This window comes from Etheostoma cragini, chromosome 3 (assembly GCF_013103735.1).
Source record: "Etheostoma cragini isolate CJK2018 chromosome 3, CSU_Ecrag_1.0, whole genome shotgun sequence".
NCBI classification, from domain to species: domain Eukaryota; kingdom Metazoa; phylum Chordata; class Actinopteri; order Perciformes; family Percidae; genus Etheostoma; species Etheostoma cragini.
Genome location: NC_048409.1, coordinates 6,882,394 through 6,905,955, shown reverse-complemented (window position 1 = coordinate 6,905,955; position 23,562 = coordinate 6,882,394). Strand labels below are relative to the sequence as shown.

General features: G+C 40.3%; 1 protein-coding gene across 9 annotated transcripts; it reads right to left on the bottom strand.

Annotated features, from left to right (window-relative positions):
- Window positions 1-590: 590 nt before the first annotated feature.
- Window positions 591-23,451, bottom strand: kiaa0753 (KIAA0753 ortholog). Of its 9 annotated transcripts, none has more exons than XM_034867181.1 (19): window positions 22,995-23,451; window positions 22,059-22,352; window positions 21,676-21,943; window positions 21,422-21,531; window positions 21,274-21,336; window positions 20,632-20,853; window positions 19,505-19,682; window positions 18,367-18,560; window positions 18,040-18,167; window positions 16,619-16,771; window positions 15,982-16,050; window positions 13,173-13,187; window positions 13,100-13,133; window positions 12,825-12,896; window positions 12,485-12,655; window positions 12,208-12,289; window positions 11,862-11,982; window positions 4,250-4,483; window positions 591-1,570 (listed from the first exon to the last, which is right to left on the bottom strand). In XM_034867181.1, the coding sequence occupies exons 1-19, from the start codon at window positions 23,121-23,123 to the stop codon at window positions 1,420-1,422; spliced, it is 2,688 nt and encodes an 895-aa protein (XP_034723072.1). In that variant the 5' UTR covers window positions 23,124-23,451; the 3' UTR covers window positions 591-1,419. The 9 variants fall into 9 exon arrangements, with proteins under 9 accessions (XP_034723072.1, XP_034723073.1, XP_034723067.1 ...); XM_034867182.1 differs by having other exon boundaries at window positions 12,825-12,893; XM_034867176.1 differs by having other exon boundaries at window positions 13,100-13,187.
- Between the last annotated feature and the right edge of the window lie 111 nt (window positions 23,452-23,562).

Genomic DNA, 23,562 nt, shown 5'->3' with positions numbered 1-23,562 from the left:
AAGAGCCTTGTTGGCCGAGTCCTGCAGCAGTACAGGGTTTGAATTCGACCTGCTGCCCTTTGCTGCAAAATATCCCCCATCTCTCTCCTCCTTTCCAGTTTACTATCACTATAATAAAGGGAAAAAAAGCCCCCAAAATAAGTCAAAGGCAGAAACTTTTGAAATTTCCACAACAATGAAAAATAATTAGAAATTAGCTCTTAAAAATTAACACAATCATTTCACGAGTTCAATGTTCCCCATTTGCAATATTAGAACAACCTGACTTCTGTACATCAGTGTGAACACATGTACAGAAGTAACACTCCCCTCACTTGGAGACCACCGATTGCTATTTGTCCGGGATCAAAAAGAAGAAATGTGCACCGAGCTTGAGCCTGTAAAAGCCTGCACGTATCCAGACGCCCACGCAGAAGCCAGCCTGAGAGAAAATTGAGGCAGCTTACTCAATGTGAGCTAATTCAGTCAGTCACTCTATGTACCCCGTCAAAGGCTGGTCCCCACAGGCCAATGCAACATCTGGATGTGTCCCCTCTGCTCTGTCTGCACGGCTTTAATGTTGCTCTCAAGGGACTCAGATATTTACTTGGTCTGCTAAGTCTGTCCTGTTTATTTTGCATTAAGAATTGACACTATCCCCCATTATTTTGCAGGATTTAAGTTGGTAGGTTGCAACAGTATATAAACTAGTGGCCATTTTTATTAAGGTCTGTTGGGAAAAATAAAAACAGAAGTAAAGAAAAGCTGATGATCATTACAAAGAGGTGCAAAACCAATTTAAAAACTCTGTGTATGTTTCTCCTTACTGTACTGTGTCTCCTCAGAGTGGTCATGACTTACTGGGATAACACATTTATCAGTTAGGGGAAATAAAATAAAATAAAACAATAAAACAATTTATACATTTAAGCAAAAGAGGAAATCAAGTTCCAATAGATTAAACACATGATGCCTTTGGTTTCCTACATCATTTTGTTGGTGACTGTATGCTACTGATTTATTTCCATATTATATTACATAAACATAGAAAGTGTGAGTAATCCTTAAAGAGATTTAAACCAAGTGAAAAGGGGAGGGCGGTAATCTTATAATCCACTGTAATGGTCTCTCTAAGCTTATCTAAACTAACCAAACTTTCCCAGCGGAATTCAATCCCAGATACAGATGGACCACAAAGAGTATTGTGACGCTCTCTGTGCTTATCAACAATCTGCTGCACCTTCATAAAAAAAAAAAATACGTACATGAGTGTGAGGGTTTCTTTCAAAAATAAAACATTCGCCAAGAAACAAGAGACCCTAGCTCTTTGATATTTACATATTTTGTGCTGAAAGTCTGACAATGCAGATGTTCAACTAAAATAATGACATATAATAATAATCTGTAAACAATGGCTTCATCCGTGATGCTGGAATCCTACTAGCTGACCAAAGCCGCAGCTGAAGCAGGCGGTGACTGGACCGGCTGAAGAAACTCAGAGGTGAAGACGGCCTCGGCGTACTCCTCCACAACGTCCTGAAACTCTGCTGCCACGTCAGCCAAAGCCTCCGACAGCAACTCGTCTGCCAGGCTGGGGGACAAGAAAGATATTCTCTTTAAAAACAAGTGGCAAATAATTCTCCTGAGAGTCAGGCTTTTCTGAATTAAATAGATCTACAGTATATAAACATTTTAATTTCAAAGAAAAGTCTGAATCTAACATCTCACAAATCATGTTCTGCATCACAACAAATTAAAAAAAATCATACATATGTAATTCCCACGACCACTATTTCCATTACTAGTAGTGTTGCTTTGCCAGACCTTCCTCCACAGCGCTGCGAAGGAGGGTCTGGCTAGTCCAAAGAGCATTCCCGGATGAGGGAAAAAATGTGCTCTGTTTTACTGGCGTTTCTTTAAACCAATCACAATCGTCTTGGGCGGTGCTAAGCACCGGACGGAGCCACGTGGCCTCTGCAAAATAGTCTCAGGAAGGAACTTGTTATGGTGGTGCTTGTGTACAAAAGTTGTTTTAGTCGTGCAAAAGAGAACTCAGATTGGACAGACAGTCTAGCTAGCTGTCTGGATTTACCCTGCAGAGATCTGGGGAACAGTTAACTATAGTCCTCAGAAACTACCGAAGTTTAGAACGCCAACACAATTTTTTTATCTCATAAAACTAAAAAAGAATCGACATTGTGATTGTTGTTTTATCCCATTCTACATTGTTCTTGCCAGTAGATGCAAGACTAGACCTTCTGAAAATATGACGGATAAAAAGGTTCTGCATGTGGCATATAACCTGGCTTCCTAAGATTTTAAAGGAAATGTAAATCATCGGCTTTGGGTCATTATCTTCCAAAATGCAGAAGTTGAGACCAAAGAAAAATGTGTCTACTGACTTTCAAAGCTGGACATGAAAAACTCCTCGCCTTAAAAAGCATAAAATGAAGGAAAATAACTGAAAAGACTGGCCCAGCAACAAGCTTTATTTCAGTGTTATGACTGATTTGACATTATCTGGGTCAACACACACACGAACACACAGAAGCAGGGACATATGAGATGAGCACAAGTGATGTACAATCTTGGGTCTCCCTTACAGAGCCCCAGAAACCATCATCACATCATTAGGATGTCGATGCAACGGAACAAGCTGAGTAAATGTGTGTTGAACTACCTGTACCTTTGAAAAATCAATACAGTAACTTTGCTCTCAATGCTGCATGAAGGGGGAAACAGAGTGAAGAATGGATTGGGAGCAGCCATTAAAAATAATAACACTAATATGCTAAAAGACATGCTCTACTGAATAACTCTTCATTATCTGTATGTTTTACTCTCCAAATATGATGAAATTCCCACCACAAAAAACTGTATTACCTCTAGTCTAATATGAACAAGTAACTGTACAGCTTGCTATCAATTAATGAAAACAAGTTCATCCAACTACTAAATTATTATCCTCCTCCGTTTTGCAGGGCATTTTAATAATCATCTGGGGGGTGTAGATGTACCATGGGGTTGTAGATGTAGAAGCGTATGATGTAAGTGTTCTCTCTCCATAAACACAAAAGGGAATTGGATGGCTTCCACTCACAAATTATTCTTAATTTTCTCCATTTTCAGAAAAGTACAGATCCATCTCAAGAACACTTTGGTTCATTGATGTGAGACTGATAATGAGCCAGTGGCATAAGCAGTCAGCTCCCATGGGGGAGACTGGGCAACAGTTTTTTCGGGCTATGAGTTTAAGCAGACCGAATTAAAATCTAATCTCTTAGAAGTTTAGAACTGATATATCAAACACATGAATTCAGTGTGTTGTTTGTATGTATTTACAGTGGCTACGATAAGTTTACACACCCATGCTAAAGTTGATTAAAAAGAGGAATAAAAAAACTGTTATGGAAATTGATCCTGATGCCTTAACTCAAAAGAATTTGGAAAATCCAACCTTTTAAGGACACAAATTTTCTTTGTGAATAAATAACGTATTGTTAATAAATAAATGTTCTTCCTTAAAATACAGGGGGCATAAGTAAAGACCCCACCTATGTTAAATTCCCACAGAGGCAGGCACATTTTTATTTTTAAAAGCAGGTTATTTCATGGATCAGGATCGAGGATACAATGCACCCTGACAAAGTTCCCTTGGCCTTTGGAATTAAAATACCCCCCCCACATCATCACATACCCTTCACCATACCTAGAGATTGGCATGGTTTTATTTCAGTTAGCTTTATAGCTGGTTTGATTTGCATTGAGAGCCGATCTTATCGGAAGTTCCCCATGCAAATTTGCAAATGGTTTTCTATTCCTCTTTTTAATCAACTTTAGCATGGGTGTGTAAACTTATTCAAGCCATTGTACATTGCTGAGAGGGAGTCCTCTTCACTCTGCATTGCAGCAACTTAAGAATTCTGTTAAGTATGCAAATTTGGGAGTGGGAGAGAAGAACAACGACGAACATCAGAGTAACACTATGCAAACCATAATCTGACATGATCCTCTCTGAGCGAGCTCTTCAGACTGCACATCATGTCTGTCAGACACGGGTCTGTCAGACACTGTTAGGTCTGTCAAACACAAAACAGAGGAAGGACACATCTCATGCCCATGTGGCTCTGGTGAAAAAAACAAGCTATAAAACCTCAAAGACACAAAAAGATGACTGAATTTATTATTAGCACTGTTTCACTACAGATTGTGTCACACAGAGGGAGAATTGAGCTGTTTGGAAACCTTCAGTGTTAATCTTTTTAAGTACCTGTCTGCAATGGCCCAGGGGTTAAAGCTGCCGACAGCCTCGTGAGCCACAACATGCAGGTAGGCCTCGTAGTCCTCCCGGTACCCCCGGATATTTCTCAGCATGCTGCCCGGCACGGAGATAGGAGTCCCCCTGTTTCTCGCCAATGGGCCTGGGAACACAGCGCTGTGTCTGTGCTGCTGTCCGTCCTGGGATGCCTCCTCTGTCAGGCTGTCCTCAGAGAGGATGCTGTGTCTGAGGAGACACAAGAGGATGCCCATGAGGAGAATTAAACGCTGCGGGAGGGTTTCCACATTACCTTTTCATTATCTTGAGTGTTCCCACAGTATAAGCTAGGTAACGGACTTCTGAGGGCTAATGGAGAAGAGGCCAACTCATTTATTGACACCAAGAGCCAGAATGGAGTGCAGCACTGTGCTTGACCAAAAACACTAGCCGCCATAGGGCTGAGGATGATGAATTTAGGAGAGTTGTCAAAACGCAGGACGGCTCTCTCACCTGTCCCTTTGCTCGGAGTGAGTCAGGGCTCAGCTGGGCATTTCAATGGTCTGGCTTGATAATTCTCTCTGCTTGGACAAATCAGCCTGGCTGCTGCAACGGCACTCTCGGTGCTATATTTAGTGTTGCGGCAGTTCCCAAAGCAAAGTGCCTCTCTATTGTGCTCCCCCGGGCCTAGGCTGAACTTGTTTCTGTTTTGACTGTGGGGGCTGCAAACCGCGACGGGGTGGCCATAAATATCAAAGTGTCAGCACAGTCAACTCTGCTTCCACTCTGAAATGGGTCGATTTCTGATGGGCGTCTGAGAAACAAAGTGGAGGAATCATCAATACGGCACACTGCAAATTCACTTCCTATTTATAGTCAGAATAGCACCCGTGCTTTTTATGCACCATTTTCAAAAACAAACATGAACAAGCCTGCTTATCCTGTCAACAAACACCTTTCAGACTGGGGCAAAAGCTCCAAGGCCTTATTAACCTTAAATAAATATCTGTGAAAAGGTGATGTGAATGGAAAAAACAAACCAATATGAGTAACAGAAATGTAAGTGGTACCTTCTAACAGATAAACAGCGTTAAGTATTAGCAAAATCCCCTCAAGCCACTTTCAAGTTGCTCTTATAGTTTCTTTACAAAAGCTCTAGCCACGTATCGCCCGGGAAACAGGGACCTGGCAAAGGACAGTGCCAGATGAGATATATCAAAAGGGACGCATGCTGTGCTGAAGCTGAGTTCGACAAAGACCAAGAGAAAGTAAGTGGTGATTCATGCAAGAGACCGAGAATAACAGGAAAGAAACAGGTGAACGATGTATAGTGTTGTCACTTCCCGATGTGAGTTGAGTGCAGATTTGAGTCGTGCATGCGTCACTTTGCGACAAGTAGCATACAAGATGCTAACAACAGACTTCTGTTGTCAAAACAGTGTCAAAACAGTAAAAATTGACCTACTTAATGAAGTTGGTTCACATCTGGCTTCTCAATTAAACACAGCAAAGGTTAAATGGCGTTTTGAGCTAACAATAGCAATAAACCAATGATAGATAATTAAAACGTTTTTGAAATGATTCCCATCTTCTGTTATTGTTTGTAATGAGAAAAGTTTATTTCATGGGTTTTATAAATTTCAGTATGACTTGTTATGCCATAAGCCGTTCTCTGAGCATGCACGACTCAAATCTGCACTCGACTTACATCGGGGGAGTGACAGTGTTGCAACTTTCTTGCTTATTCAGTAATGCACTACTCAGACATCTTTGCTATTCAATCTCTTGTACTTGACTCAGGTAGCATTGGAGTCATTTTTTACGTAAGGTCACTTGGATGCAGCCATTTACTGTGCAACACAGCCTTCAGCTTGTTTGAATTACTTGGCTCGAGAGGACAAGTGTAGCCCTAAACAGCAGACAGAAGGGGCAGTGGAATGAAAGAGCAGGTGAAATATAAAACATGAAAGGTTCAGAATTTGGCTGAGTGGGGCTTTCATCTTTTCATTGATTTGTTTGATCTGCGGTTTTCAGTCAGCATTAGCCAAATGTGCGGGGGGAGGGGGGGGATCGTGGTTTGTGTTGGGGCTCCTCACCATGGATACATAAATCTTATCTGCTGCTCTGCTGATGTTTCCAAAGATGAAATCTCTCACTCCATTGTCTGTGTGTCCGCTTGACAGCGCTCAAACAAGCACATAAAACAGGCAAGATAAGGGATAATAGGTGTTTTTGGAAATACTTCTCAAGAGGACAATGCCAGTGTTGTGTCTAGTGATACATGATGAAAGTGTTGTGATGTAAAGAAAAACTACTTTCCCACAAAATAGTGAACATACTCTCATTTGCTGTTGTAAGTCCTGACTCCTAAGTAACCACTAGCCTGAGCAGAGACTGAAAGCTTGAGCTCCTGTACAATACAATTAAATCTGCTTTATTTTCTCTTTTCCATAAATCAGCTAAAAGTCAGTCAAATGGCATCTATGACAGCAACTACAATAATAAAAATTGAAGAGCCATGAACAATAACAGTCTGCCAGTGTCAATAATGGTCAACAACTACACAATATACAATCAAAAAAGCCTCCAAAAATGTCTGCTGTCAAAAACTTCCTTCCTTGGTGTGTTTAAATAGGAGTGTCTGTTTAAGGTTGCATCCATTTTCCTGCTGACAGCAGCAACTGATGTGTCACTCTGGGATGATAATAATAATAATAATAATAATAATAATAACTATTATTTGTGTAGCACCTTCAAAAACACCAGCTTATAAAATGCTATAACCTGAAGGAAACAAAAGCATAAACAAAACTTAAATATACACAGCACATCAATACACATAACTACACATCCGCAACAAAAGATGGGGCAGATCTATAGGACAAGAAGGAGAAAAAGAAAATTCACTAGTAGATTGAGAATAAGCTGTAATAGCAAGCTATAGGAGGACAAATGAACAGAGAAAAGGCAAAAGGATAAAAAGACAGCATCACATAAAAGCAAGTCTATAAAAACATGTTTTAAAAAGTGACTTAAAAGAAGTCGCTGATTCAGCGAGCCTTATCTCCTCGGGCCCGCTACGAGCAGGCTCGTATGGGAAAAGCAATCGGAGATACAGTCGGCGTGTGGGTTATAGACAGCCAATCATGGCTGAGACAACACACATTCTGCTGCTCCAAACCCCCAAAATTAAACCTCACCATTCTGGTACACTGAACAACTACAGTAGAGAAGTCAACATTGACAGAGGATTACCACACACACCAACACAAAAACAAACTGCATTTGTAGGCTATTTTCCTTAGTTCCATAGGAACTGACGATGTTTTTTTTATTCTGCTACCCTGCAACATGAAAGCAGAATTACATGAATATCATCAATAATGTTCATACAGTTTTCCGGTCTGCCGAAGCTACTTGTACTTATGCTGATTATTGCACAAAAGTATTAATTATCTGAACTGTTGGCAGGTAAATATCTAAACTGAAATGAAACTGGCTGCAGCTTTAAAATACCTACTGGGACTTAAGTGTTTGTTACAAAAACTTTTTTCATTATCCGGAGAATTACTTCCCCTAATGAGGTCAGTGTGTTGACTCTGCTCAAGCTGAGGCAAATTTCATTGTCACAAGCTATTTATTAACGTAATCACATTCATATTATGCTACATTCCTCTTATGTTGAAGCTTTATGTTGTATGCCCGTTATCTATTTTGGTACCTCTTTACAGTGCCACTTAAATGTCTGCGATGCTCTGTGATGCTCCAAAACAGACGTTGGAGGCAACAGAAACATTGCTGCATGTCACACTAGCAAACACTAATAACACGTTACACAGCAGGAAACGTCACCTTTTCATCATGCTTCATTTACATTCATATATATTATGTAAATGATCTTAAACAAGAATAAGGTGTAGGTAAATACTTTTTTATTTGAAGCACAATTATACTGAATATAAAAATGTTTTAAAATTAAATAAAAAATGGTTTAAAGTGCTTCACTGAGCTGCAAAACTAACATATCTAAGCAAAATAGAAAGTACTACTGTTTAAAAGTGCGTCCCTGAACTAAGACCAGACATTTAATGGATCAAAGTCTTATAGCGGGCCCCTCACATGGCCAACACCTGTAATTTGGCCTTCTTCCCTTTTGGCCTTGGCTAAACAAGCTTGCCACAGTCCCTAGCATCAAATCCTCCAAACTCCTTTAGCCCACTAAAGTAGGTTAAATGTTCAGTTTTAAGTTGGCGGCCACTTTTCACAAGCTCTTTTATTAGAACAGACTGGGATTCAAATAAAATACAAAGACAGGGTTTCCTTCCCTGTTTGATTAAATACAGCTGCCACACTTGGAAACTATCTGAAATAAATAGCCTAAAATATATATATTAAAAAAATGTAGTTCTAAGAAAGCTCCTTCACTTCTTTTCAACAACAATAACAGACTGATTAAAAGACATGGGGAGAGAGGGGGAGTGCGATGGACTGAAGTGATGCTACTCACAGAGTGACGGCTGACTCATTATGAATGGGTCCAGCACGGGTTGAACGGTGGGTCAGCGGAGATACACACGTAGTGCGTATGAAATGTCTGTATCGTCACTGTGCTGCATTTTTATGAACTATGATATTCTGGCCATGGGTCACATCTCTCGCCCAGGTTCAGCGGGCTCCGTCTAACACGCTATTACTCTACAAAATGAAGTTAGTTGCATTCAATAACTTTTTCTGTGTTTTTTGTCGTGGCAGCCGCGATAGCAGCTAGCTACCAGTGGAAACGCTGGTTCAAATAAAGGTTTGCCCCTCATGCTTAACAATATCCAGCTGTGTTAATACCAATTAAAACCGTGGACTTAAACAGTTCAAAGCCTAACATGTCATACTAAAATTTGTGAAATCCATGAAATAAACTAAACTTTTCTCATTACAAACAATAACAGAAGATGGGAATCATTTCAAGAACGTTTTAGCTGATTGTTAGATTGCTATCGTTAGCCCAAATGCCATACAAGTAACCTTGTTGTGTTTGATTGAACTTGTAGCCAGCAGTGAACAAACTTTATTAAGTAGGTCAACTTTTACTGTATTGACATTACAGAAGTCTCTCGTTAGCATCGTGTATGCTACTTGTCAAAAAAGTGGTGCATGTGCAACTCAAATCCGAACTTGACTCACATCAGGGAGTGACAAACGGAATGAGACATTCCGGGGGGGGGGGGGGGGGGGGGGGGGGGGGGGGGGGGGGGGCTATGTGAAGTATAAGGTAAATGGGAAGCATTTATATAACACTTTTTTAGTCTCAACGACTACTGAAAGCGCTTTACACACTACAGGTACCATTCACAGAGGCTGCCATACAAGGTTCCATCTGCTCATCAGATAAACACTCACGCACATTCACACTCCGATGGCGCAGCATCTGGAGCAATTCGTGGTTTAGTGTCTTGTCCAAGGACACTTCTTTGAAACACGAAACATCCATGTGGCAATGTTATAAAGTCAAATTGGAGTGCTGTCCTTGTCTTTCCTTTTTCATTTTAGAGCCTGCAACGCTGCAGCAGGGGTTGCATGCTCATCTCCCTTACAGCTCAGGTCAGTTTACAATGAAACTTCTCGGCCCCAAAGGACAGCTCTGGTTCCAACTTCCAACAGCTATTACTTCTAAAGGGAATAAGCACCTTAAAGAGCTGCTGTAAGTTTCTGTTTGCACCTCGTTGTAAGAAAAAGTTATTCTGCTTGTAGTAGCAGTCACTAACTTTGACAAGTATAACTTTTTTTGGCACTTTTTTTCCACAGACAAAGGTATTCTTTCAAGCAGCCGGCAAGTACTGTAACTACTAAATTGATCGGGTCTTCATGCAGAGCAGAGAAGAAGCGACTAATGTGGAAAATGTATTAGAATCAATGGTTATTATTTTTCAAATGATAAAAAGTACAATTACTGCTTGGCAGGCAATCTTGGAGCCACATACTATTTCATATACACAACCGTCATCAATACAAACAAAGTTCTGCTGTCATGTTGAGTGGGTTTCATTATTGCTTTAGAACTGTTGAGGAGCTCTAATATAAAAGAGATACTGTGACGCCATGATGTGCGAGACAGCAGACAGCAAAGCCACCAACTCCATGTCACTCAGTGATTACTAAGGAATTATGTCGATCAATGTACTGACAGCAATCATTAGTCATTACTCTAACTGTGACCAAGAAATCTCAGATGTTGCTTTTAAAAACATCAACTAATAGATAAGCTTTAAGCCTGATTAAGAATACATAAATATCTAATATACATATCATATCATTTTAATTACTTTAGGTCAATTTGCAGAGATTTGCTATTTACATTGATATTTCCACTCATCAAAGAATTCCTAATTAGGTTGACTCTGAATTAAAATTAAAAAAAAGAAAACATGAAAAAGTCCAGCCAGGGGCAATGCTTTTTAAATGGTCGTGTAATTTGGACTGAGGATAAAGTGATGTAGGCAGGTCTGTCTATATTCTATATGTTATGCTCTAGAAAAATTAGGGAGATTCAGAACAAATGAACTGGTTCTCAAATGACTTTGTTCCTGTTAAAAAGCTGTGAGGCTGAATCCCTCCGAAGAAAGTATATGTAATGAAAAATCATTAAACCTTTTCAAAAAAACTAGACAGTACTTAGTTGACATCCAAGCGTCAGTGTTGGCAAAAAATTAGAGCTATTACTCGATGGATGTGTTATGAAGACAGAATCTAAGATGAGTCACAGAGGGTAAAACTTCCATTATGGCAACTGTGACTGAGGCACTTCAGGTCTGACTGGTTTTAATTTGCTAATGTTGCCACTTGAATTTGTTAGAAGCAGCACCCTGCTGGCTTGTCAGCGTCAATAACTCCCAGTCCTTCCACTCCCTGTTCTCCTCCTTCCAAGTTCCTCATTAATTTAAGCATAACAGCAGCTGCAGCCAAAGCCCTGGGCAGTGGAGGGTCTCTCTGTGGAGTTAGGAAAAGACTGTGCCCTGGGTATGGTAGCCACCAAGTGAAATTTTGCTGGATGACTAAGGTCTCCCAGTGGGAGAGTGATTATAGGGAACGACATGTCATGTGGAAAAAAACACTATATGTGCATTGTTGGAAAAACATTAACCACTTTACTTTTTATCAAGACTAGAGGCCTAATTAAACCAATAGTAAATTACTTCTGTTGATGATGATGATACTGTTGCTCTTAGTTTTGTAGCACAACGTAAGTCTTAAACTGCAATTTGATATTTGTTTTTCTAATAAAAACTGACCTACACTCTCCAAGTGATTGAATCCCAACATCTCAATATGTATATATCTTTTAAATAAGGGTGTTATCATTATGTCATGTAATCATTAATGTTGTGTTGGAGCCATGGTTACTTAAAATGGGGCCACAGACCTTTCATTTTAGCTCAAAAGATTGGGAAGGAAGTTATATAGGTCAAACCCTGATACTGCTCTCCAGTTAATATTATGGGAGCACTCCAAAATGTATCTACTGCCTCTTTAAGAGAAATAAAACAGTAAGGAGGGGAAGCCATCAGCAAACGATAAGAGGTAGAAATTGTGTGTTAATCAAGTCTAAGAAATCGGGGTAAAGGACGATACCCACCCAGTCTCCACAGGTTTCTCTAGGACAATATCAACTGCAGAGCTCTGCCTCGGCACTGGCCTTGTGAGTCTAATTGGTTGAGGAGAGGCTGGCCTGGAGCCCGGAGCATGGCGCTGGGGTCCTTGGAGAGAACAGAGAGGAAGAGGGTAGTGGTAGTGTGTGTTGAGAGGGATGAGGTGGGGCAGGGGACAGACAGATAGACAGAACAAAATAAGCAGAGCATGATGTCAGAATGGCAAGTATTAACCTACCCTTGTCCGTTGTAGCGCTGTTGCCACCTACGGGACACATCAGGCAAATCATTTCTCTAAACGCAGTTAGTTGAAGTAGGTTTTTCTTATTTTACCTGTTGCTCCTGGTCGGTCCCAGTAAAGAGGGTCCGAGTAGGTGATAGAAGCAAACCGTCTCCTCACTTCCTCCTGATCTCTCTGCTCAGACACAAACATGTAAATGTCTTTTAATAAACAAACTTCCCACATGCCAATTGACACTGCATCAGTAAACAAGACCAGCCCAAAGCTGTCAAAAGAGCTCTTTCTAAATGACAGTCACTGACAGATAGATCACTGCCCCACACTGACCTTCTGTTGGTGGGCCATTCTTTCTACTAGGGCAGCTCTCACCTGTATCTCCTCCATACGAAGCAGCATACTCTCCAGGGTGGGGGCCTGCAGCCTACACAGGGCTATGCCCTCCAACTGTCCCTCTTTCTCAGCAGCCCACGTCGCCCGTGCAGTGTCCTCCAACAGATCTTCCAGCAGCGCCTCACTCAGCTGCTCAGCACTCTCTGCTGCCTGGGGAGGACAACATCCAAAAAAGAATAGAGGGCCACATTGTACAACTGTTCAGTTCTTGTTGTTTAATCATGGCCATGATACCAAATTCAAACTGTATTCAATAGCAACACCATTTCTTCTCTCCCCTGTGACTTATTCTACAAAGAACAGCAGCAGTGCAGCTCACCCTCTCTGCAGCCTGTTCAGACAGCCGATTGCTCAGCGAGGAACTGATCCTGTTCCTGGACTCACCAATCTGCTGAGGTAAACAGACAAAACAAACAATACAGACACTCTTCGATCTATACTTTTACTGTGGTAAATTAAAAGGTAAATACAAGACCTATGTTTTCTTTTGACAACATGTATTAATCGTTTTCCTCTTCATATAGGAGACATAAAAGGTAGAAAGGTGAGATAAAAATCTGGCAGACAACCCAGACAACAGATTAGTCTTCTCACCTGTGCTTCATCCAGAAGGGGCTGAATTCTCTCCATGGCCTTCTGCTCAGCTCTCTCAGCCCACTGAGTTGGTGAGACAACATCTGACCTGTAAACCAAAACACAACCACACTGCACGATATCACAGGAGAAGTGAAATTTTTAAGCCTGATTTTACAAAAAGCTGCAATATTTGTCAAGCATCTTGTGAACACTGGTTTCTTTAACTGTAGAAGCCAATGAATATATTCACAAAGCCTGACACGCTTCTTACAACTAATCCACCTAAGATCAGTTCTGGGCATGATAACTAACATAATAACTAATTTGATGAAGGTGACATGAGCATTACATACAAGAAATAATGTGAACGGGTCTATTGTGCAATGCCTATCATCTGTTAACAAGTGACAGGTTTTGTGTAATACCTGTCATTTGTTGACAGGGGGATCAGGTGGAGCAACTGCCTCCTGACCTAAAACACAATAAGATATGATAGCTCTCTGATTTCAGCTCTTTGCCATGAAGTGAACTGGAATATTATACATATTTAATGTTGTGTGTGTGGGTGTTTTGGGTCGATAAAATAACTGTAGTGAAGGCAGGTAAAACAGCAATCATCAGTATGGTTCCAACATGGTTCCAAGATCTTTTACCTCGTCAAGAAATATCCAGGTGAAACTAGTAATAATAAAAATGGTGCAATTCCCTTCAGGTGTCCCAATAAAAGAGCCCGGGAACTTCCCAAGTTCGGAACTACAGGGCCTTTGTGTGTGAAGGACTAAGCTGCTCATTTGCTGTAATACAATTAAAGTTTTACGGACCAAATGTTGACTACAACTAATTCAATGCTCATGCTGTGTTTTGTTGCGGGCCTTGCAGTTTAACCGCCGAGTACTGTCTTGGGTTGACAGTAATCCAAACAGGACATAGAACACATCTCAGCATGTGTTATAATTATTATACAGAATTTAATTTATATTGTACAGTGATTGATTAATAGGTGCCCCTGAAGAAAGCTCTACCTCACTTCTGCCAATATTACTATGACCTAAAAAAAAACATTTTGTTCCATTGTTTTGCAGATGATGTACAACTATATTTGCCTGTAAAAACAAAACAAAAAACAATGATAAGCCAGTCCCACAATGAGCTTTCCTTAGTATGTGCCGTTTCTGAGTCTGTAGCTTTTGAGGAGGAGAAATGGGGACAGGGTGGAGGCTGGGGGTGTGGCCTTGACCAACTGCCACTTTGGACGTTTGAAAAAAATGACATCTCTCTCTCATGGGTGGGCAAAATTCTCTGGGCGGACAAAGCAAAAAAGTTGAGATAACATAAGGGGCAAGATTCCAGATTTGCCCATCTGAGCTTTCCTTTTTCTCAAAGGCAGAGCAAGATACCCAGGGCTCAGTTTATACATATCACCATTTCTAGCCACGGGGGACCATAAGTTGGCTGGGGGGGACTCATATTAATGTTAAAAAAAAAACTCATGTCAAATGTTTATGAAATGGGACCTTTAACTGCCTGAAAGATCTCAAAATATGGTTGGATCAAAATTTTCTCTGTCTCATTGACAATTATTGTTGTGTTTGGTCATGCTGAACATTTTAGTGCCTGTGTTGATACTCTAGGTACTTTAGGTTCCGATATTCATCCTTTTACTAAGAATCTGGGTGTGATTTTTGACAGTGCTTTTAAATTTGACAAACATTGTTTAACGTTATTAAAACCAGTTTCTTCCAGCTGAGACTTTGGGCTAAGGTTAAGCCCTACCTGCTACACAAAGACTTCAAAAGAGTCACATCCATTTACTAGGTCTTGATTAGACTGTTGTAACTCTTTATGTGTTGGACTGGATCAGTCATCCCTTCGTTGATTAGTTGGTCCAGAATGCCTAACCGGGACCAGAAAACATGACAACATTACACCAGTTGTGGCCACGCTCCACTGGCTTCCTGTCTGCTACAGGATGGATTTTAAAATTGTATTGCTTGTTTTTAAGATTTTAAATGGGTTGTTTTCTTCTTATTTATCAGAGCTTTTACAAGTCCAGACACCTGTCAAAGGTGACCGAGCCTTTGCAGCGGCTGCCCCAAACCTGTGGGATAGTTTACCTATTCCAATAAGAACAGCTTGGACTGCTGAAACCTTCAAATCCTTGCTTAAAACCAATTAATACGCATTGGCTTTCAATTTGACACCTTGACCCTTTTCAGCTGTTTATGTTGTATTGGTTGCGTATACAAACTATTTTGGGGTTGTTTATTTTGTTTAGTTTTTTTTGCGTTTCTTAGCACTTTGGTCAACTCGGTTGTTTTTAAATGTGCTATATAAATAAAACTGAACTGCACTGAAATTAACTGTCCCCGATGAAGTGTTCTGGGGAGTTTATATTGAAAATGGGGACCTGTGGCCTGGTTGGCTCAGTTGATAGAACAGGTGCACATATTCATACAGGTTTATGCCTCTTCACAGAGGTCCAGGGTTTGATTTCAACCTGTGACAATTTCCAGCATGTCTTGCCACTTTCTCACCCAGCTGTCCTGTCCATTTAAGGCAGAAAAGCCACAAAAATGGAAAAAGAAAATGGAAAAACTCATAGAAAAATAACTTGATGCCCTAAGATCAAATTAATTTGTCTTATTAGACAGGGTTTTGGGGAATTGTTTTATTTCAAAGTCAGCTGTCTTAATTATCTACACGTTTGTCTGGGTAGTTTTGTATTTCTTGTCATCATTTTAATGTACTGTAGGCTGTATTTTGGGTGCAGATGGCATCAACATAGTATTGGTTTTCGAGCTGCATCAATACCCAACAACTGAGAGAACATTACAACCTTCAACTTTCACCCCCTTAGATCCTTTAAGCCTGCTAAATCTGTACTTTTATTTCTTGTGTACCTTAATGTCTGAATGTGTTCAGTCTCTTCTTTACTCAGCTGTTTCATCTTCTTATCCAACCAGGCTTTCCTGTACCAAGCCAATAATCATCAAATGAAGCAAAATGCAAGCTCAATTAAGCATTTCACACAATACAATACCCAATACCTTATAATCCCCATCTCTGAAATCAGTATGCTAGCCCCTGATTAATTGGAAAGCACAATGGTAGTATTTAAGATTTGATTAAACAGAGTCATGTGGAACACTCAATCAATGAGGTGCTTATAAGCACTGAAAACAGTCCAACTATTAATAAGCCATAAAGAAAAATGGCCTCAATCTAGCAGGCACCTAGATTCATTTATTGGAAAGAATTACTTTTGAATTCGAATCAGAGTATTGCCTTTGGCTCTCAGCAAGTGGGGTCTGACACAGAGGTTAGAAATAACTTTCTGAATGAGTCATTAAAATTCCATTTATTTTGGCGTTTCCTCTCGCTGGGACAGACAATCTGATGTATGTACTGTCTATATATGTATGTTTATGTACAGAATAAATAACAAAAACTAGCTAATCTGAGGAACTACAACATTTCACGCTGAAATATCTGAGAAATAGAAGAGAAATATCTGAAAATAATTGGAAGGAGATTTACCTTAATGCTTCATTCTGAGCTTGTTTCTTCTTTTCTGAGCTCAAGGCTGGCTCTGGTACCAAACCACCTGCCACCGTCTGCTTTGGAGGGCTGGGCGAGGGCTTCACGGGAGAGAAAAGACATCGAGGCTCTGGTCTTCTCCTTGGAGGGGATCTGTTGAGATAATAGCAGAGGGATGACTGAATAACAAACATAGACAGACAGAAGGACATGGAGATAGAAACCAGGAAAAGTGAACAGGCTATTTTTCCCAAAGACCCTGCAACATATTTTAAATATAGGGGTTTCCCATTCATACATTTTTCAATTTCCATTTTTTAGTTAAATATGACCTGTCGAACATATTTGTTAACTGAGAAAACATGCTTGGGAATTTTTTTAAGCTATACCTTTGCCGTTTCTTATTTTAAAACCTTGGTATTAATGACAATTGAAATATGAATGTACCATGGCTGAGGCTATGATGTATTTTACAATACAAATTATTTTTCTGATAAAGCCTCTTTTTCCTTCAGTACTTCGTCTGGCTTTGCGGTATACTCGCAAGTTTTCTCCGGTCAAATCTTTACCGGTCCAATCAGTGAACAGAGGTAGTGGCTGAGAACGATGACGTTGAGGTTCGGTAACCTTCAGTGGGTTCCGTACTAATGGCGGCGGAGAAAGATGCAAGTGAATGCGGCAACGGTGCCGAATATCCAAAAAAGAAGTTAAAGCCAGAGCAAGAATAATCTTTGCTGAGTTTTGCAGGTGGCCATGATGTTGTGGCCCTCCTCCCCATAGCATTCAGGAAAAGTTTGATTTTCCAGCTTGCTCTGTTATTTAGTGAAGGAATTAGCTAAGGCTAAAATTAGCGATGCTATGCCGACGTCACGACTAAACGTTTGTGATTGGTTATGGCAGATCCAGAGTGGCTCTGGGCAGATCCAGTAGTTTTAAACTTCAACAGAGTACCCGCCATCAAGGAAGTTAACACTTGTCAATGGAAAGTGGTCAGACTCTCTGGACACATGACATGTACCAGAGTCTGGTAGCACCAGGCTAAAGGACCAGAGTCTGGTAGGACCAGGCTAATGGACCAGAGTCTGGTAGGACCAGGATGATGGACCAGAGTCTGGTAGGACCAGGCTAGTTCACGTCCACCTTCTGGCAAAAAAAATTTAAAAATGTATTAGACAAGTCTCTGCTGGCAATTGTTCCTTGTATTTTTTTCAAGAGCACCGTCATTCATAATCCATTAATGAGCATAATGGAGGAAAACTGCTATCTTGATATTAGAGTTTCTGACATTATGGTACATTAAAGTTATTTAACCTTAGTTATTAAATGACTTTAATCATACACTGTGCACTGAGATGCAAAAATATTAGTGAACAACAGATGATTTAAATGAAAGAAAGTGTACAGTGAGATGAAAGGCTCACCGCTGTGGAGGAGAGTGAGGCGATGTAGGTATCCAGGGCACCGAGCGCTCTTTTGGTGGCAGCTGGTTCACTCGGAGCTGAGAGGAGACTGTATGCTGCTGGAAACCTGCCTCCTTAATCTGATTATGTTGCAACAAGAAATATAAATTATACAATTAGATTGATTACATGATCCTGACATAGTTTATATCTTTGAAGTGACCGCTGGCACATGTTGCTATGCTGTTTCACAGTGGACGTTGATAAAAATCTAATACTGATATGAAGCATTTTCTGTGTGTTGGAACATATTTAAGTCAGTATTATGCGTTCAAGTCAAGCAATCACCTTCATTATAATGTCATCCCTGCTTCTCTCAGAGTGTAGAGCCCCTCCTTTTCTGCAGGTGGTCTGAGGTGGTCCCTGTAGCTCTCGGAGGTCTCTCTGGGCCAGGCTCTCCAGGCCTGCCCTGAGCAACTCTCTCCTGTTCATAAGCTGGTGAGATGTAGTTTTGGGCTTCTGTGAGGTAATCCTCCTACCTGCTGACACATATGCAAATCTTGACATTTGGCTTGTTTTAATCTTTAAGCTATAGTGCGTTCTTCACTCAGCATAAATAAGAGGCTGAACACATTCAGACATTAAGGTACAGAACAAATATAAGTACAGATTTAGCAGGCTTAAAGGATCTGAGGGGGGGAAAGTTAAAGGTTGTAATGATCTTTCAGTTGTTGGATATTGATGCAGCTGGAAAATTGATACTTTGTTGATGCTATCTGTGCCCAAATTACAACCTACATTAAAATGATGACAAGAAATACCAAACTACACAGAGTTGTGTGGCGCTGACGTTCATTGATATCAAAAAGTTACTTATTGAATCCCATGTCAAAAAAATTATGGGGTAGCTACATCTCTTCATCACTTTTAAACATAAGAAAAATCGGTTTGGAACCTGGGGGGGCGAAGGCATGATGCAACACAACAAAATGCCTCCAATTTGACAATTATCTAACACTCTTGAAAAACCTCTCTCTCGGCTCAATAGGAGCCAGCAGGAGTTCATACGATTAAGCAACAGGGGACCGACGGGCAGAGTTCTGCACTTTAGTTCCTGTTTTTCCCTTCCTATCACTTCTTCATGGCTCCTAATCAATTTTCAGCCTAGTACGGCCATTTAAGCACAGTGGGGGGACAACTGCACAAAAGCCCTTAGGTGTCTTCCGGATACTCAGAAGACTGAACGGTTTGTTCTTCATCAAAAGGCAACTACACAACTTACTATGTGTGCGGTTTGGGCAGCAGGTAGGCCATAGCTTTAAGCAGGAAATTATGAAGAGAAATACTGCAGTTATATTGGATTAATGAGGTTTGAAATTGTCTTAATGAACACTGTTGTTGAGGGTATACATTTAGAAACAAACTAGAATAGCACTTATAAGGCTCATAAACATGCTAACTAAATCCAGACGAAAGAACCACTCACCACGGACACGTCTTTTGGGATTTGCCAGTTTGCGAGGACCACGAACAGTTATGGTGCTGGGACCTTTGGGTGCACTAGTAGGTGACATGCTGCGATGGGGAGACTTCCTGTGTGGAAGACATGCTCGGGCCTGCATCTTTTCGACCAGCTCTTGTTTACTGAGGACAGAATCCAAAGTCTAAGAAGAATAGAGTGACAAGACAATCAAATCTTAGATTATCCATTCAAGAAACAACAACTAAACAATGCTGCTTTTTCCCGATTTAGTGTCCTTTTAAATAACAAAAACTATCATTCGGAAAAGATATCTATAAACCAAGACCCCCGTGCAATGGGGTCATAAAGTGTAAAAATTAAATATAACAAGTAGAGACCCAATAAATCGTTAATTTCAGAGTATTTACTATCAAAAATGGTATGTTTTGTGATTTCTAACTTCTAATTTGGTTAAAGAAGGAAAAGAAAATTGCAATATTCAATACTATCGAATAGCAATACTTCTAGAATCGCAATAAAGGGAAATACCAATAGCAATCAAATCGACACCCATGTATTTTAAAAGAAACAAATTGGGACAAAAGTCTAGCGTCCCAGCTCTAGTATTTACATCAGCATCCGACAATTGTTGTGAAACCTTTTTTTAAATCTCACATAGAAAGATTAACTTAGACTTATAATAATAAAGTCATCTTATTTTGAAAGGTTGGTCTATTACAGCCATTACTCAATGACCCCCAAACAGTGGCGGACACTTTTTTACACTCGCAATGCTCTGCCAGACTTGTGTTGCAGTTATCTCCCCTTGATGCATGATTCAATTCAGTAATCACTTTGAATTACCTTCAGATGCTAGACAAATACGTTTCCCTGGCCTTCAGTAAATGAAACACTAAGTCAGTTGGACTAACGTAAAGTGGCTGATATAGCCTGTAAATCACTGCACAAAACACTGTTTTGTCTGGATTATCGTTTTGCAATATTGTCCTAAAATTAGGGGAAATGTAGACAATGTGTTCTTCATACTCATAGTTGTTACATTTCAAATTAACTGTGTTAGAATGGAGCCAAAAGAATAAAAGGCCATGTTATTGTCCAAATACTTTGGATTTGAACTTTATGCTCCTTACCTCTAGTTTCTGCAGGATGTCAATGGCCGTCTCAGGCACAGCTGAAAACTGTTGTACTTCAACCTTAGCTGAGCACAAAGAGAGCTGGCGAATCAGCTGACTCAGCTCTTTGTAGTAAGGGGGTACCTTGCTATGAGATAGATCTGAAAGCTGGTGGATTACAACCTGTAAGGCCCTGAGTGTCCCACGGTGGGCAGCTGCAAGCCTGTTTATTGCCATGGACTGAAAGAAGAACAGAGAGTAATTTACCATTGACTAAAATGGATAAATCAATAATATTTGCATAACAATAAAGCTGGCAAAACTTAAGCAACATAATATAATTTAAAGAATAAACAATTGTTGGCCAAAGTACAACCCCATGCAACTTTGAACATCAAGGATATAACTTGACTGACTTTTGGTGGAAACAAACAGCTCTGTACTTTGTTTAATGCCTTTCATAGAAACAATTAAAACTCATTCAACAGTGGTTTCATAACACTCACTGGTGTGTCTGATTGGCAAGTAGAACATTTACCTTTGAAGGGCCGGAGCCTCAAACACTAATTTGATATTGGGGTTTGAACGCTGCATCATCAATAACTAATACATGGGCTCTACACATCAGTATAGAGATGTGTGACAATGCTGAAAACATACCTTTTTGGCGCCCCACATTTTCTGGCTTCGTAGTTTGTCTATATCTTCTTGTATCTCGTTTACCTGTTAAATAATAATTTTGTAGACAAGTGTTTATAGATACTGAACAAATTAAAAGGTCAGGAATGGTTTACGTGCTTGAGGTTACCTGTTGTTGGAGAACATAGATGACACGTGCTGAGCGGGCTGCCTGCTTTTGTCTGCGTATCTCCAGCTTGTTTTGCTCTTCAAGCTCCAGTGGATCTTCTATCTTCTCCCCTGTTGTTTGAACCCCATAATTCATTACGGTTTAGTTTAGACCATTATGTATGCAATGGAAAACCATATGAAAAGTGTACTGATTTGTGTAATCATATTATTAATAGTATGACACAAGCCTATTGTGACAACCTGAGCTGTTACCTTTGCTAACTAGCTCTTCTACTTTCTGAATATACACTTCTAGCTCATTCTGAAGCTTGCAAATCTCCTGGCTTAAAGGAGCCTGTTTTCCTCCTTCAAATTGCCTTGGGCCAGGGTCTCTTGTTGGGGGTGACCGGCCAACCCGAGGCAAGGAAGAAATGGAACGCTTCTGGGGTGTGTGCAACAACAATTTGCGTCCAGGTTGGGTTGCTTTCTCTTTTGGACTGGAGGTCTTTAACTTGTTCTTATTTGGAGTGGCTGCAAGCTCCTATAGAGACAGAAAAAGACTCAATGACTAAACAAAGCCACAATTGTTCTTTAAATAGGACATAAATGTAGTCTATAAATTATGCACTAATGTACCGTTAATCTACACCAATTACCTGGAGCAGATTGGCATCACTTGTTTCAAAGAGGGAGACCTCCTGTGTGGGTTTAGCATGGGATTTTATGTGTGACTCAAGGCGCCTTCGTCTCACATCTCGCTTGGCCCGCTGCACTGCGGCCCGCAGTCTTTCTTCTGAGAGAGTGGTAAAGCTGATGGAGCTTCTGGTGCTGTCCACTTGGTCATGCTCCTCTGATAGCGGCAGCAGCCTCTCTATCACTATTGGGGCTGGCTGGCGTACATGGGTGGCACGGTTGCTGGTACTTGCAGGGATGGCATCATTGAACAACAGCTGTTGCGTGTAAGACATTGATTAGTCTCTTAAGAGATATAAAGAGACATTGCGATACTCAATCATGCTTTTCACACCACTTTCTCAACAAGTTATTTCTGTCTTTAACTTCATTTTAACCCGGTTGCCAATTTGTTTGGTGCAATTAGCTAAATCCGATGCATACCTAAAATAACCCAAAGTGCTAGAATAAATCTTAGCTTAAGTTTTTTTGTTTTTGTTTAAGCTGCTTTTAAAAGTTGTTGATTGAACTGCATAATCATTTTGGGGTTGTACAATTTGGTTCTGTTGAACTGCATTGTGCTTTACTGAAAGCTGTGTAAATATCTACTATATCCTCCCTGATATACATGGACAACATTTTGGCAATTAGTACAACGCCACACAATCCAACGGCACCACAGACAACCATCAATATGACTATTTAACGTTAACCTAAATCAACACCTCTCAGAAGGTAGGATGTATTGCAAGGCTGACATGTTAGAATAAAGTGGATTTAACTAGTTTTACCAAATCAGCTGGCAACAGTGTACGTGCGCGCACTTGTCAGATATCATACGCTGTCTAGAATAAAGATATTTAGTTGAATATTAAATATTAACAGGCGCTAGATGAGCATGCCATTGTTGTTTGAGTTACCTTGGTTTGGGACATCTCAGTGGGTACATTGTGCACGTTTCGGGTTGAACCCAAAACAAGCCACTCTCTCCTTTGACTTTGCTGTCCTACGGAAGTCGTGTGACAACTCGACAAGAACTGTGCAGTCATTACAGAAACAAAAACGCTCTGTCGAAACAGCAAACAATTATTGATATAGCTATAGCTAGCGTTAGCTAATGCTAATGCAAGCTAACTAGCTAGCTACGCTTTTGAATTGAAGTTTGAAAACATTACGTTCATCCCAACAATAATCCATTCGCTCATTGCTTGTAACCACTTTTTTTAGTTTAAACATAAATTATACGTAAGATACGGACGTACTGTCTCTAACTGGATGTTAATTAAAGTAGCTAGTTAGCTATGTGACATGGTTAACTTTTTCAAATATTTCTCCAAGCTTGTCAACAGTTTGAAATGCCGCCATGACAACAACCATAGACAGTTAAAGAAACAAAAACAGAACGCCGCTAGACGGAAGTAGTTTTGTGTCAAGTACGGATCGTCAAGGAAGTCAAATATAATCGCAACCGCCTTATTTAATGTTTTA

What these genes read in the sequence shown, in the direction of transcription:
- kiaa0753 (XM_034867176.1), bottom strand. Translation starts at nt 23,123, where the DNA reads ATGACTGCACAGTTCTTGTCGAGTTGTCACACGACTTCCGTAGGACAG. An exon ending in GTGATGCCAATCTGCTCCAG is followed by an intron (nt 21,944 to 22,058) that starts GTAATTGGTGTA and finishes CTGTCTCTATAG; the next exon opens with GAGCTTGCAGCCACTCCAAA. An exon ending in AAATGTGGGGCGCCAAAAAG is followed by an intron (nt 20,854 to 21,273) that starts GTATGTTTTCAG and finishes TTCTTCTTTCAG; the next exon opens with TCCATGGCAATAAACAGGCT.